This window comes from Podarcis liolepis (assembly GCF_965112155.1).
Source record: "Podarcis liolepis genome assembly, chromosome: 12".
Classification (NCBI taxonomy): Eukaryota; Metazoa; Chordata; class Lepidosauria; order Squamata; family Lacertidae; genus Podarcis; species Podarcis liolepis.
Window position 1 is genome coordinate 8171785 of NC_139563.1, and position 15735 is coordinate 8187519.

The 15735-nt window shown below is 47.4% G+C and overlaps 1 protein-coding gene across 3 annotated transcripts in view; it reads right to left on the reverse strand.

Annotated features, from left to right (window-relative positions):
- The window catches only part of AQP1 (aquaporin 1 (Colton blood group)), a 34298-nt gene extending 22625 nt beyond the window's left edge, over positions 1-11673 (reverse strand). Inside the window, exons 1-2 of one of the 3 annotated variants that reach the window (XR_014517444.1) lie at positions 11441-11673; positions 10891-11343 (exon numbers count right to left, since the gene is read on the reverse strand). Coding sequence is in view for 1 of the 3 variants with exons in the window: in XM_083467251.1 (XP_083323377.1) it covers positions 10891-11283 (393 nt within the window). In the remaining 2 variants the exon portion in view is untranslated. Of the gene's footprint in view, positions 1-10890 lie in introns of all 3 variants that reach the window. The other 2 variants (XM_083467251.1, XR_014517445.1) reach the window with 2 other exon arrangements.
- Between the last annotated feature and the right edge of the window lie 4062 nt (positions 11674-15735).

Here is a 15735-nt window from a genome sequence, read left to right on the forward strand (position 1 = left end):
AGATCTCAGAGGGATGCGGGTGGCGCTGTGGGTTAAACCACAGAGCCTAGGACTTGCAAATCAGAAGGTTGGCGGTTCGAATCCCCGTGATGGGGTGAGCTCCCGTTGCTCGGTCCCTGCTCCTGCCCACCTAGCAGTTCGAAAGCACGTCAAAGTGCAAGTAGATAAATAGGTACCGCTCCGGCGGGAAGGTAAACGGCGTTTCCGTGCACTGCTCTGATTCGCCAGAAGTGGCTTAGTCATGCAGGCCACATGACCCGGAAGCTGTACGCCGGTTCCCTCGGCCAATAAAGTGAGATGAGCACCGCAACCCCAGAGTCAGTCACAACTGGACCTAATGGTCAGGGGTCCCTTTACCTTTATGCTTCTCCCAGAAGACCACTCCCCACCGAAGATGGTGATCCCTAGGAAAGATCCTATCCTGTATACGGCCTCCCAATGAGGATCTGTTGGATGTTGGATCTGTTGGATGTTGGCATCCTTGGTTTTGAAATGTCTTCCTTTGAATGATCGACAGAAACCCTCATTTAGCTGTTTCTCAAAGGCATGTCAAAACTCATTTGTTCCAAGCCAGTGTTGACGTGAGTTCATGGATGAATGGATGCATTTATGTTTTAAGATGCCCTAGATCAGCCATCACAGATACTAATACTAAGCTCTGTTCTCTGAGTGTGAATCCTTATGCAGCAAAAAGAGGTGCCTTGCGTACACAAGACGAAGGGATCAGAAAGTTTAAGGGATCCTAAGCTTTGCAGGAAAAACAAAGAAACACGCCAATGAAATATGAGTGGCTCAGTGGCTACAAAATGGTGAGTGTCTGTTGGGTGGAGCTGCAAGAATAGAAAACCAGGGAAGCATGGAATAGGGTGGCTTGAACCCTCAACAGAAGCACTTCAGGCTGCAACATTTTGTTGCAGCGGGTTATACAGATTCAAAGGCTTTACTGCTTCTGTTCATTAGTTGCTAAGGCTTTTAGAGAAGCATCCCTCTGTGAGTGGGAGGAGGTGGAAAGAAAAGTATAATTCAAAGTACATTATATTACATAATCTATAACATTTTTTTAAAAGTTGAAAGAGCTAAAACATAGAAATTCCATTTTCAGAGACACTGTAACTCCAGTGCCTGAATGCTTGCAGATTCTACAAACTTGGGAATATCCACATCTTCCCCCGCCTTGGATTTTTCTCAAGACATCTGGCTGGCTCATTTTGGCCAGATCCACTCCAGCAGTTCTTATATTTTTAAGTTCTTGCAAGTCTGTGGAAACTTTAAGGCTCCGGGGACAGTTAATAATATAGTTCGAAACCGTATAAATATAGAGTGGGTTGCAGGATTGCAGGCGGACGTCTGTAGAGACCTAGGAGGGAGGGAGAGGATGGAGATGGGGAACTGAGCTGGGCGACTAGGGATGGGGGAAGCTGGACCTTTCATATTCAGGTAAGGAGCTGACAGCTTGATGCCGCGAGATAATTGGGCATGTATTTTTTCTCCCCGGAGAACCACTTTTAGCACTTCTGTCCGTCCCTTCATGCGGGGATAATGCAGTTGGAGAAATTCCTTTGCCCTTCCCCTAATGCAAACGCGCAGGGTAATTTTTGTTGAGACCCAGCAGAGTTTCAGCTCCTACAGTCGTTTTAACATGTCACATTTGCAATTTTTATGATGTTCTTTCTAAACCATTTGAAGCCGTAGCCATAGCTACCATTCCCCGAGGTCCCTGGGAAGAACGGTTGGTTTTTGAACCGTTCTGGGAACTGTAGCTCCCTGAGGAGAATTTGGGGTCTCCTGACAGATCTCAGCACCCTTAATAAACTACAGTTCCCAGAAGACTTTGTGGGGGAGCCAGGCCTGCTTAACGTGGTGTGAGACTGTCTTAAATATTTGGTGCCAATGGGACCTGGAAAGGGAGGGGTTTATCCTACAGCCCCCTAGGTTTTCACCTTGTGTGACATTTGGAGCTAAGATGGCCGCTCCTCCTGAGGGAAAACATCTGGGAAATGATGAGTCTCGACAAAGTTATCCAGGGATGGCCTCGCCCACACGGGCCACATTCACATGTTACATTTAAAGCACTATGACCCCACTTTAAACAGTCATGGCTTCCCCCAAAGCTGCACTTGAAGGGTGCTGAGAACTGTTAGGAAATCTCCTATTCCCCTCACAAGGCTACAATTCCCAGAGCGACTTAACAATAAATCGCTCTTCATGGGGAACTCTGGGAAATGAAGTTTTCTGAGGGGAATAAGCAGCCTCTTAACAGCTCCAGCACCTGTAACAAACTGCAGCTCACAGAATTATTCATCAGGAGCCATGAGTGGTTTAAGTGCCTGGTGTGAATTTGTCTCACTCTGGCTCCTTTTTCGCTCCCTGAGTTGGCTTCAGCCCTGTCTCCCATGCGCGGCCGTGACTCCCAGTTTGCATCACTCAAGAAGAAGAAGATCAAACCAAAATGATAAAGGAGCAGAAAATTCAGGAGAAACGAACCCTCTTCACACAACCACTTGGTTTTCGGAGCTTTCTCCATGCTGGGTCTACAGAAGCTGTTCAATCAAATTCCTAAGGAAAAGATTTTCCTGGGTTCCATCCTATGTTCCAAATTCTTCATTGCTCTTGGAGGCTGATGTCCCCTCTGTTGAATTACAGATTTGGTGTAGGACATTTAATTATTGGCGTCGGCTAAATTTAAACCCCACCGGTCTATGACCCTTAGTATCACAAGACTGTCCTGAGAGTGCTTGGACTAAAACTGTCAACCAAAAGCTTTACTTTTCTGGTTTATCACCACAACCATTATTAGCACTGGCCTTCAGTAAAGCAAATAATTTAATTAGACAGCGCCTATATGATACTGAGCGACAGAATAATTTGGCCACGATAAGGACATTTGGTCCACAGTATGATTATGTCCCACCTAGTCATTTTGACACGTCGGCACGCTATTTGCAAAATTAAATCATTCCAAAATACAGACACGCTCTGACTTACGCGAGATTAAATACACAGTGGTACCTCTGGTTACGTACTTAATTTGTTCCGGAGGTCCGTTCTTAACCTGAAACTGTTCTTAACCTGAGGTACCACTTTAGCTAATGGGGCCTCCAGCTGCTGCTGCACCGCCGCCACACGATTTCTGTTCTCATCCTGAAGCAAAGTTCTTAACCCGAGGTACTATTTCTGGGTTAGTGGAGTCTGTAACCTGAAGCGTCTGTAACCCGAGGTACCACTGTATTGCCTTTTAGCTGTACTTGAGGGTCGATTTCAAAAAATCCTGCTGGAAAAACGGTTATTTCCACGTGGAGATGGCAGTATTGAATCAGTAGCTCATGGGCTTCTAGCTTGCCTTCTTTATAAAGATTTGCAGAGTTATTACCCCTCGATTACTATCCATATCTGGTCACTCAACCATTGCTACTTACTTCTGGCAGATCAAGATAATCAGGTGACAGCAAAAACTGCAATTTTTTTAGCAGGGGCAATTAGAATAATATCTATTATTTGATTATTGATGTAAACCTCTAGAACAGGCATAGGCAAACTCGGCCCCCCAGATGTTTTGGGACTACAACTCCTATCATCCCTAGCTAACAGGACCAGTGGTTAGGAATGATGGGAATTGTAGTCTCAAAACATCTGGAGGGCCGAGTTTGAGGAAGCCTGCTCCAGATGTTTTTGGTCTACAACTCCCATCATCCCTAGAGAACAGGACCTGTGGTCAGGGATGATGGGAATTGTAGTCTCAAAACATCTGGAGGGCCGAGTTTGCCTGTGCCTGCTCTAGAATGTATTTTGTATTGGTAAGTTTTCACCACTGTCTTCAGTACGTTGCATTTTATTTTATTGCTGTGGCTAGTGGCTGGTGCAAATAAAGATTCTTCTGAAAGGGAAAAGCTGTCTCCTAGCTGAGGAATCCCAGAACACCAGAGGTTTTTTTTATGACGACTCTGGGGAAGCCGTGCTCCCTTGGAAACCAGACCACACATCTTTAATAGCTCTTGTCAGCTCCTCCAACTGTTTTCTGGAGGACACAGCATCCCTTGGCATCGCGACCAGCACGGTCTTTACCTTCTTTTTTGCTGCGTGGGCCAGTTCTACAGCGGTGGTTTCGGAGAGAATGAGCAAGCCTCCGTTTTAGAGACTGACTCTGAGCTGTTTCAGGTTAATGGGGGTGGCAGGAGGGAAGGGGGGGGGAGGGAAATAGATTTGAATCACATTTAAAGGCAAACCTACCTAAATTGTCACTTTTCAGGGGGAGGAATTCACAAACCGAAACACAGCCATCCTTCGCAATTAATAATAATAATAATAATAATAATAATAATAATAATAATAATAATAATAATAAAATTATTTATACCCCGCCCTCCCCAGCCAAGACTGGGCTCAGGGCAGCTAACACCAGGTATGAAAACAATTGATTAAAATGCAACTTAAAAAAACAAGATTAAAATACAACATTAAAATGCACCCTCATTTCAGTAGAAACTCAAATCAAAAACTTTTGGGGACTGAAAACGTTAAGTCTTCCCTAAGGCTAACTATCCAGACTGGTCCTACGTGGGCCAGAAAAAAGCCAGGGAAGTCCCCAAATAGAAGTTCCATCACAGAAGGAGAAGGGGGGGGGAGAAAGAGGGGGAGGGAATCAATTCAGTCTTCATCAAATTTTGCAATGCTTCCCCCACCCACCCCCAGCAAGTAATGTGTACAAAGGTGAATGTGCTGGGGGAGAGCAGGCATAACAAATGCACATTACAGGGGAAATGTCAGGTGAAATTGCTTTGCAAAAAAATGAATTGCACACAGTAGATAATCGGGAAAGATCTGGACTAAAATGCTTGTGAATTTTCACAGGGACTTAAAACGGAATGTTGTAAATTGATGTGGGGCTATGGAGAACTGAAGACAGGGGAAAGGAGAAACCAAAGATTCGCCTGTCCCTAACTACAGTTCCCATCAGCCCCTGCCAGCATGGTCAATGGTCAAGGGTGATGGGAGTTGAAGTCCAGTTGACAGATTCACCCCGCCCTACACGGCAGCTGAGCCTGTCATTTCAGCGGGGTCTGCTTCAAAGTAAGCAGGCTTTCATATTTAGGGCAGCAGTGTAGTGTAGTGGTTAGGGCGTTGGACTAGGACTTAGCCTACCTCACAAGGTGTTGTGGGGATTCAGCGAGAAGGGGACTCAAGGTGAGATGTAAACTCGATTGGGGCCCAGCGGGGATATGATGCTACAACTTTTTAACCTATGTTGTGGTCCCAAGCTGTTGTTTGGGTGTTGAAAAGACTTGTAGGAGCCAACTCCTAGGGGCTGAGGTCCCTTCACCGCCGCCCCCCAAAAGATGGCCATTGCCATTCAAATAGTGTGTGTGCATCACATCATGGGATCGATTATGTGGGGTGAGGTTTACCTGCCCCCCCCCATATTTTAGTCAAGTTGACACCCCTATAAAGTCTTTCACCAGCACCAGAGGTCTTGTTGAGAGTTTAGGGCTTATTATTATTATTATTATTATTATTATTATTATTTATACCCCACCCTTCCCAGTTCAGGAAACCGGGCTCAGGGCGGCTAACAACAAATTTAAAACACTTAATTGATGCTACCAAAAAAAAAAAAACCAGCATAAAATACAGTATAAAGCATAAATAACAATAAAATCAAAAATCAGGGGGGAAATCCATCCAATAAACATTAGATGATCACCAGGGCTAGCTGGCTAAATTAGTCCCACTTGGACCAGTGAGGAGACCAGGGGAGAACCAGCTGTGGGATCCCAGAGCAGGTAATCTTTGCAAAAAAGGGAGGGGGAGGGAAGGAAGGGGAATAAAAGATCAGGCCAGGTTCAAATTGAAAGCCAGGCGGAATAGCTCTGTTTTACAGGCCCTGCAGAAGGAAGTTAAATCCTGCAGGGCCCTGGTCTCATGGGACAGAGCGTTCCACCAAGTCGGAGCCATCACTGAGAAGGCCCTGGCCCTGCTGGAGGATAATCTAACTTCCTTAGGGCCCGGGACCTCTAAACTATGATTATTCATGGACTTCTCTGCGGGGCATACCAGGAAAGACATTCCCATAAGTACAAGGGCCCTAAGCCACAAAGAGCTTGATGAAGAAGATCTCTCAGCCACAGCTGATAAGGCCTTAGAGCTCACCCCTCATTGTGCCCAAAGCAAAAGAATTATCAGTGAAGATTAATTTCCTCCTGAGGATAAAAGCCTGTGTGATTCTGCGGAAAGCACAACAAGTGTTGATAAGACCAGAAGCTTTTCTGATCTCACCAGTATGGCTCACTGCAGGCTGTGGCTCTGTGGTTTGCAAGTAGAAGGTTCTGGGTTCAGTTCCTGGTATTTCAAGATAGGGGTGGGTGGGGGCTCCCCATCTTAAATCCCAGAGAGCTCCTGCCAGCCAGTGTAGACTCTACTGAGCTGACTCATTATAACATAGCTTCCTATGTTCCTGGGCGTTGGCTGAAACTCTTTCTGATTCATCATGGACATTTGTGGTTACCTTCTATTGAGTCAGGCGGTCGTTCCGCTAATTTATTTGCTGATTTACTTATAGAATTTGCTGGCCGGCCCTTTTGTTTTTTCCAACTTGGCTTGCAAGAGAAAACTACTTTTAGGAAAATGACAATAAAGAATGAATAAAAGCAGCAGATGGATAAAAATTCTAGGTGTTGCCTGTTCTAACTGACAGGTGGGTGTTTTCCAGGGTCTCAGGGTCAAACTGCACTTCACATTAATTGTGTGGAAGCAATTAATGTGCCTTTTTATTTTTTTAAAAAAGTAGACGAGGATGGGGAAGAAATTCAGTTTGGTATTTAAATTCGCACTTTCCAATAGCAATGCCCAAAATGAGACTCAGCTGTCCGGAATTTTCCCTTCTCTGAATTTTGCAATGCAATTCCCCCAACAACAAAAATACGTGCAAGAAAATGCACTTATTGGAGAGACACGTTCGTGAAGATGCGTGTATTTGGTGAAAATCACATACAAAAATGCATTAAATTTAGGGGGGGTGCAAAAATGTGTAGATTAGGAGGAACGCTCACTAAAATGCTGGCAAATTTCTGTGAGCGCTTTGGTTTCGTTTTGAACAAAGGACAAAGCGATATAGAAAAGTGGTAAACCAAACTCAAGGCTAGGAATAACGAATGGAACTGAAATTAATATTATGATTGTCATTGTTGTCATTTGCATTTATATCCCGCCTTTCTCTCTAAGGACCTCAGGGGGTGTCCATACTTAGTTGTAGCCCATCGACATCCCCTAGCCTTGCTGTACGCCTCCTACGAGGGGCAGGCTCCTTCCACACACCCTTGCGCCCCCCCCCAATTTCTGACAGCCCTCCCTCGAAACCTATGAGCCCGTCTGCAGCAGCCGCGGAGAAGGAGGGGGCTTGTTTAAGGCAGAGTAAATGTTTAAAAGGTCTGGAGCAGTAATAATAATAATAATAATAATAATAATAATAATAATAATAATATTTTTTATTTATACCCCGCCCTCCCCAGCCAAGGCTGGGCTCAGGGCAGCTAAGAAGCAATAATAAAAACAAGTTGAATGAAGTACTGCTCCGCTGGTGCGCTGGATGGAAGCCAGCTGGTGGGAGGGAGGCGGCTGGGACGACCAGACGCTGCAATTTTCTGGAGAGCTCTCTAAGGCTCCAAAGGGCATGTTTAAGTGGAGTTGGGCAATACTCTCTGTAGGTCTCTCTCTCTCTCTCTTTTAACACACAACATTCCAAGGCAAGTTGCAGCTTTGTGAAAGGTGGCTGAGTGACTAAGGAGAGGGTCTTTAACCCTCCCCCTTGTCCTTTTTCAGCTTAAGGTTCCCCCCTCCTCCAGCTGCTTTTTGGCCCACGGTGGAGATGCAGACAACATGCTATGACTCTAAAGGTAAAGGTAAAGGGACCGCTGACCGATAGGTCCAGTCATGGCCGACTCTGGGGTTGCGGCGCTCATCTCGCTTTATTGGCCCAGGCAGCCGGCGTACAGCTTCCGGGTCATGTGGCCAGCATGACTAAGCCGCTTCTGGCGAACCAGAGCAGCGCACGGAAATGCTGTTTACCTTCCCGCCGGAGTGGTACCTATTTATCTACTTGCACTTTGTGCTTTCAAACTGCTAGATTGGCAGGAGCAGGGACCAAGCAACGGGAGCTCACCCCGTCGCGGGGATTCGAACCGCCGACCTTCTGATCGGCAAGTTCTACACTCTGTGGTTTAACCCACAGCGCCACCCGCGTCCCAGTTACTATGACTCTGGGCCTCTGGAAAAAGCAGCTTCGGGACATGGGCGGGACCCCCTCCTTCTTTCAGCTGCTCCCCCCCCCCCCGTGATGGTTAAATGCTGCCTTCCACCCCACACCTCCCACAAGTATTAATGGAAGAAGCAGCTCGTAACTGGGTTTCCGGTCCTAGAACAGTCTCTCCCCCAGCCTGGTGCACTCAGATCGACATTGGACTACAACTCCCATGGTCCTTGCCCATTGACCATGGGAGTTGTGGTCCAATATTGATCTGAGTGTGTCCATTGACCATGCTGGCTGGGAGGTTCCAACAACAGCGGAGGATGCCAAATTGGAGATGGCTGTCCCCAAATCCAGGGTGGGTGGTATAGGAACCTCTGACCCTACAGATATTGTTGGATTGTAACTGCCAGCAGTCCCAGCCAACATGGTCAACGGTCAGGGATGATGGGAGTTGTAGTCCGGCAACATCTAGAGGGCGTCGGTTTCCCTGTTCTAGGCGATGAGCCCTATCTACTTCGAGAGATGGGTCAACTCTCAAGAGACAACTGTAGCAGTTATCCCTTCTTACCACGCGCAAGGGGTAGAGCATGACCAGTCGGATTGCCTCCAACAAATGCCAGTGTTCCTGTGGTTCTCCTTCAGTCAGCAAAGAGCAGGATATACCTGGGCTCAGTGCTCAAATGCCTCTGCAGGTGTGGAGTACAGGTATTATGTAGGCATGTACCCCATGTACCCCAGGACCAAACCCACTGCTTCCTCCAATGTTGATCACCTGTTTTGAGTGCCAGCAAAACTGGAGCCAAACCAGAGGACGCGAAGCATGCTCAGAGGAGCCTCAAGGTTTGCAAAAGGGCAGGTGATCTTTTAAAGAATAAAACAAAAACATGGAAAGAGGAAAGAACACAACAAAAGCAAGGCTAATGAAGATTTGACACGCTCAGGGATCACCAAAAGTCAAGAACTGCTGAGTTGGAAAAGAGCGACGGGAAGCCAAGAAGGTAGAGTGAATTGGCTTTAGCCCCTAACAATGGAAAGGCATGACTGGGACTCTGATTAGGAGCAGTCCTGTTAGGGGTTAAGGATGCACTGCAACTTTCTGTTGCAGCTCCCACTTGTGGAAACTTGGCAGCATAGGACCGGAGGAACCAGCCACTGCTGTTACTGTTCTGGGTAAGGAAAAGGGTGCCTCTGGCAGAATTCTCCCTTCAGTGCCACTCTTAAAGATACTTCAGCCGACTCGAACTCAACACTGGACAGCCCTACAATGGCTTTGGTGACACTGAATACCTCCAACGTAGTAAGCAACCAGAGAAAAGGATAAGAAATACACAGTTGCTGACGATTACAAGATATGCATGTGGCGGCAAAGGTTAGGGTTGAATCCTTAGCTCTCCAGGAGTTAGTGCTTTTCACCAGTAAATCCATTCGGTCAAAGCCCACGCGAAGCAACGCCTAAGGGGTTTTAGCCAGACTGAAACGAGCAGGTGTCTCCCAGTTCCTGTGCTTTTCAGAATAGCAGCTGCCAGGCAGAAAATCAACAGGTGTGGTTTTTTCACCCTGGAATGAAATGCTGAGATGGGGAATTGGTTACCACCACCAGCTGAAATTTCTACCTGCCAGGAAGCTATTTCCAAGAAAAACCATGGAAATCCTGAACACCTGTAACATGGTCTTCAAGGGGAACTCTCATTTTGCATCCATCCCATCTGACACTCCCATTACATTTGTCTCCATAGTGTGTGTGTGTGTGTGTGTGTGTGTGTGTGTGTGTGAGAGAGAGAGAGAGAGAGAGAGAGAGAGAGAGAGAGAGAGAGGGAAGGAAAGGAAGAAAGGAAGAAAGGAAGAAAGGAAGAAAGGAAGAAAGGAAGAAAGGAAGAAAGGAAGAAAGAAAGAAAGAAAGAAAGAAAGAAAGAAAGAAAGAAAGAAAGAAAGAAAGAAAGAATCTTAATAGGATTGTCAACGTTCTTCTGGCAGGGCTCTTTGGCCATTCACATCTGTGTGTGGAAATTCCCACCCAGTGTGACCAGCCACAGAGACAGCCAGCAGAACTGCCAAGCTTGGAACCTTCCTAAAAAAGAGAGAATTTGTCAGCTGCTTCTCCCCAGTTGCCTTCGTTCTGCAAAACCCATTCGCCTCCCTTTGCATCTAGCCAGAACGCATGGCACCTGCCGAACCCTGTCCTGTTGCAGAGAGGGTAGAAGCGAAAGGGCCCTGCTGGACCAATGAAAATAAAAGCTGGCCACCTTCTGGAACATCTGCTACCTTTGCCACCTTACGACTCCAACATCCCTGGAAAGAGACCCAGCAACCTCCACACCCTTTTAACAAATGGCTCTGGAAACCAGTGGCCAAACATCTGGCCTTTTGAGGCTATTGGTTTTCTTGAGGGGTTTTTTTTTGCCAGTTTTTAAAATTGATTTCTCATCGTTTTTTAACAAACTGTGACCAAATTAGTACAAATTTTATGCAATTTTAAAAGCTACACATCACCTGTTCAGTTATCAATTTCTGCTATGTCTTTATAACCTGCCCCCCAAGGCAGCTGAGTAGAGCAAATCTCCTTTTGTGGTTTTCTGGAGCCTTAACCCGCAGACAGGTACAGGTACAGAGGAGGAGGAGCAGAGAAGGAAGTCTGGGATGGGTCGCCTTACCGCATTGAGCCCCAATGAGTTGTCCGACAGCCCAGACGTGATCCCGGAAAGGATGGCTGTGGCCACGACTGCCCCCAAGCACTGGGCGATAATGTACATGACGGCCCTCAAGATGCTGATCTGGCAGCTGAGCAGGAGGCCCAGAGTCACGGCCGGGTTCAGGTGACAGCCGCTGATGTGCCCCACGCTTTGGGCCATGGTGGCGATAGAGATCCCGAAAGCCAGGGAGACTTTCACGTTGTCTTGGACCCGCGGCACGGTGTCGTTGGCGCTGGGGATGGGGAAATTCATGCCCAGCGCCGCGCCGATGCTGATGAAGATGAAGAGGCTCATGGCGAAGAACTCAGCCACCACCGCCCTCCAGAACTTCTTCTTCTTGAATTCGCTGGCCATCTCTGCCCTGTTCCCTCTTGCCTTCTAGCTCACAGGCTTCCTTGCTGAAGAGAGAGGAGTCTGAGGGAGGAAGAGAGCGCTCCGGTTATTTATAGGGCTTTGGGTGGTCTGTAGGAGGGAAAGGGGTGTTGTACAAAGGGAGGAAAGGAACATTGACAATTGATGCTGCCTCTGGTACGGATGCAAGGCACCACGAGTTGCCTGCCAATTTGTTTCTTCCCCCCTCCCTCCTTCCTCCACCAGCTTCCTCCGCCCAGGCAACTTCTCTGCCTTCCTTCACAAACTCTGCTGCGCTCTTGTTCCCAAGTGCTTTTTAAAGGCATTCTCACTGCAAGAGCTGTGGGGAGGGTTTGTCTGCAGAGCTGCTAAGATCTTCGCTGCGCTCTCCAGATAGCGAGGGAGGCAGGAGGCAGACCTGAGCGAAAGCTCTTACCAGGCTTCTGAATCTCTCTCTCCCCTTCCATCCTTCTTTCCCTGCCTTTCTCTCTGAACTAACTGGGTCTCTTTACATGCTCAGGGGCTATTTATTCTCCCCTTTGGTGAACAAGGAGGGATAGCAAATTGAATACTAAGAAGAAAAGTTTAATTGCTGCAATAAAAGGGAGTGGAAAAATCAATTTCACATCCCCCACCTGTTATCAACCATAAGGGTTATAGGGGTCCATTGCGCTCTATGGGGACTGAGGTCTTTCTAAAATTTGGGTTACGCAATTTCCAAGGTAAGTGGTTTTACTTATGCTAAAGAGCTGCAAACAGACTTGGCAGTGCCTGCTTCGTTTATTCAAAAAAGGTTGTTACGATTAGCCACCGATCCCAACTAGGGATGGAAGCATCTGCAAATTTTGGTCCCCTCCGTTTCTCATTTTCCCAGCCTTAAATTCAGTTCTGCCCCAAGTTTGGATATGTTGTTGCTCTTGTTGTTTGTCGCATGTATATCCCACCGGTTTCTCCAAGGAGCTTGAGGGGGCATTCGTGGTTCTCTCCTGCCTCATTTAATCCCCACAACGACCCTTTAAGGTAGGTTAGACTGAAGGGCAGTGACTGACCGAAGGTCACCCAATGAGTTTTATGGTTGAGTCCTGGTCTCCCAGATACACACACACACACACACACACACACACACATTTCAAAATCTTCATGAAAATTCGCCATCATTTCTTGTGTTCATTTCTCCTAATCAGTACATGTTTGCATGCAGTAATGATTGACACAGATTTTTTTGGCAGCATTTCCCTCTAATATCAGACTTTTATGGTACCTTGTTTCCCCAAATATGTTTGCTTTTCAAGCACACTTTCCCTTAATAAAATAAACACGACTTAGAGAATACACACAGTGTCGAATTTTTTATTTTTTGGCAACCATTCTTTGCTGAGAGAACTGCATTGCAAAATTCAGTCAAGTATGAATTCCGATGGATGGTGTTCTTCCTCACATTGTTTTAGAATGTACAAATTGGATAGAATTGCCTTCGGATGAGAACAGAATTGTATTTTTCCTCATGCCTCACTATGTATGAAACTTTCTATGAAGCTGTGCTAGCTTTAGCCAAACTCATTCCTTCAAATTCCTCACATAGCTGGAGCAGAACCCTTCGAGATCATCTCAAAAATTATCTCAAGGAGAAAAGTCGATGACAACTCTAACCTTGTATATGTACATGTATATGTATGTTTCCGAGCACAATTCAAAGTGTTGGTGCTGACCTTTAAAGTCCTAAACGGCCTCGGCCCAGTGTACCCGAAGGAGCGTCTCCACCCCCATCATTCTGCCCAGACACTGAGGTCCAGCTCCGAGGGCCTTCTGGTGGTTCCCTCACTGTGAGAAGTGAGGTTACAGGGAACCAGGCAGTGGGCCTTCTCGGAAGTGGCGCCCGCCCTGTGGAATGCCCTCCCATCAGATGCCAAAGAAATAAACAACTATCGGACTTTTAGAAGACATCTGAAGGCAGCCCTGTGTAGGGACGTTTTTAATGCTTGATGTTTTATCGTGTGTTTAGTACTCTGTTGGGAGCCGCCCAGAGTGGCTGGGGAAACCCAGCCAGATGGGCGGGGTATAATAAATAAATTGTTGTTGTTGTTGTTATTTCTCCTTACCTTTCTAATTATAGAATGGCTTAGGCTTGCAATCCTATACCTACCTGGGAGCAAGTCCCAGTGAACTCAATGAAGCTTACTTTGCAGTAGACACAGACGGCCTTGCACCGTCAGGCTCCCAGGCACTTACCAAACCCATGTCTAACTCCACTTCTCAAAACTGATGCCCCATGTACCTTCAGGAAACCATTGCTAATGGGAGGATTAAGAGGCCTGCATTGAGGTTTTCTGGGCATTCACTAGCAAAGATGTATAGAATCCACACACACACCCTGTGAATCTGAAAAGTTCTTCCCTGAAAGTGTCCTCCCAACTTCCATTGAAATTTCAGCTCCGGCAGCATTCAGTGACCATCCAGGTTGCGCTGGATGAGATGAGAGAACATTGGGTTGCTTATTTATTTCATAGATGGAGAAGAGTTGAAATGGACTTCCCCCAGTTTTAACACCAGCTGATGGAGGAAATCCCCTGATACAAGAAGCGGCGGAGAAAGTCGATCGGGCGCCTGGGGCGGAGCCCATGCCCTGCGCCCAGGGGCGGGGCCAGATATCCACGGGGGCGGGGCCAGCTGCCCGTGGGGTTGGAGCAAGTTGGGGCAGGATGGTACATGGGGCCTCCGAGGATTCTGCCTGCCTCCTCCCCCTCAGCCACCCTACAGCTGGGGGGAGGCAGCGGGCGGACCGTTTGGGGCAGCGCGGAGCCTGCGGGCACCCAAGCCACTGCGCCACTCCCAGGAGAGACGCGTGGCTCGGGCGTGGTGCAGGCCCCGCGTTGAGTGCCGCCCGGCAGTTTGTCACCCCCTCATTGGCAACACCCAGGGCAGCCCACACACCCGGCACCCCCTTCCTCCGCCCCTGGCTACAAGATCCCCAATAAAAAAGTACCACATTTTTTGCTCTATTAGACGCACTTTCCCCCTGCTAAAAAGTAAGGGGAAGTGTGTGTGCGTCTTATGGAGGCTCTGCTCAGCGCTCCCTGTGTGGAGTGGGTAACAACGTTCAGATTTTTGGGCATTGAATTACAAGAGGATCTGTCCTGGAGTGTCAACACAAGGGGGCTTGTGAAGAAGGTGCAGCAGAGACTGTACTTTTTGAGAATTCTAAGGAAAAACCATCTTCCGCAGAAACTGCTGCTTGCCTTCTATCACTGTGCCATTGAGAGCGTGCTCACTTATGGCTTATGTGTGTGGTACGGAAACTGTACTACCCAGGACAGGTTGGGGTTGTGCAGAGTTGTTAAGGCAGCAGAGAGCATCGTTGGCTGCCCACTCTCCACCTTAGAGCAGATTTATGCCACAAGGTGCCATAGGAAGGCACTGGACATAGTAAAAGATCCATCGCATCCTGGTCACTGTCTCTTCGAGCTCCTGCCGTCGGGACGGAGATACAGGACGATGAAGACAAGAACGAGCCGTCTTAAGAACAGCTTCTTCTCCAGAGCGATCTCGGCCCTGAATGGGAAGCCTGGACTTTGAAAGTCATCTAATCTTCCTTGCTGTATTATACTGTATTGTTTTAATTAGTGTTTTTATAGTTGTTTTGATTTTGTGTAGAGTGCCCTACCTGGGTGGATGGAGCAGCCAAGTAATTCCGTTGTCCCCGAGAGGGGGCAATGACAATAAAGATATTATTATTATTATTATTATTATTATTATTATTATTATTAAAGAGCCACGTGGAGTGTGCCCTTCTCCCTCCTCAGGGAAAAGCCCCCAAGAGCCACCCACACGCTCCATGTGCTCTTTAAAGGGAGTGCGGCTCTTGGGCGAGCCGTTGCTGTGTGCAGCCTCTCCCAGGCAGGGGATGAAGGCTTAGTCGCGCACAGTCTCCCCTGCTCGGGGAGGCTGCTCATGGCTATCCCATAAGCCAGGACAGCCAGCAGGATCGCTGCGCTGCGATCCCGCTGGCTGTCCTGGCTTCTGGGATTCAGAATATTTTTTTTTTCTTGTTTTCCTCTGCCAAAAACTAGGTGCGTCTTATGGTCTGGTGTGTCTTATAGAGCAAAAAATACGGTACTTATCCGTGCGGTGTTTTGTCAAACTATGGAACTCACTGCTGGGGGAGGCAACTTGGGCGGCTTTAAAAGAGTTACAAGAAAGGAGATTTCGGCTAAAGATCAAGAAGAAGTTTCTGACACGGAGAGCTGTCAGTCAGTGGAATAGACTCCCTCGGGAGATGGGGGGGTCTCTTTCATAGGAGCTTTTCCAGCAGAGGTTGGATGGTCCTCTGTCATGGATCCTTGAGATTCCTGCATTGAACAAGACGATCCAACTCTGCAAGTCTATGATTATACAGGCGTACCTTGGATTCTGAACACCTTGGCTCCCAAACAAATAGGCTCCCGATCAATCGAAAAC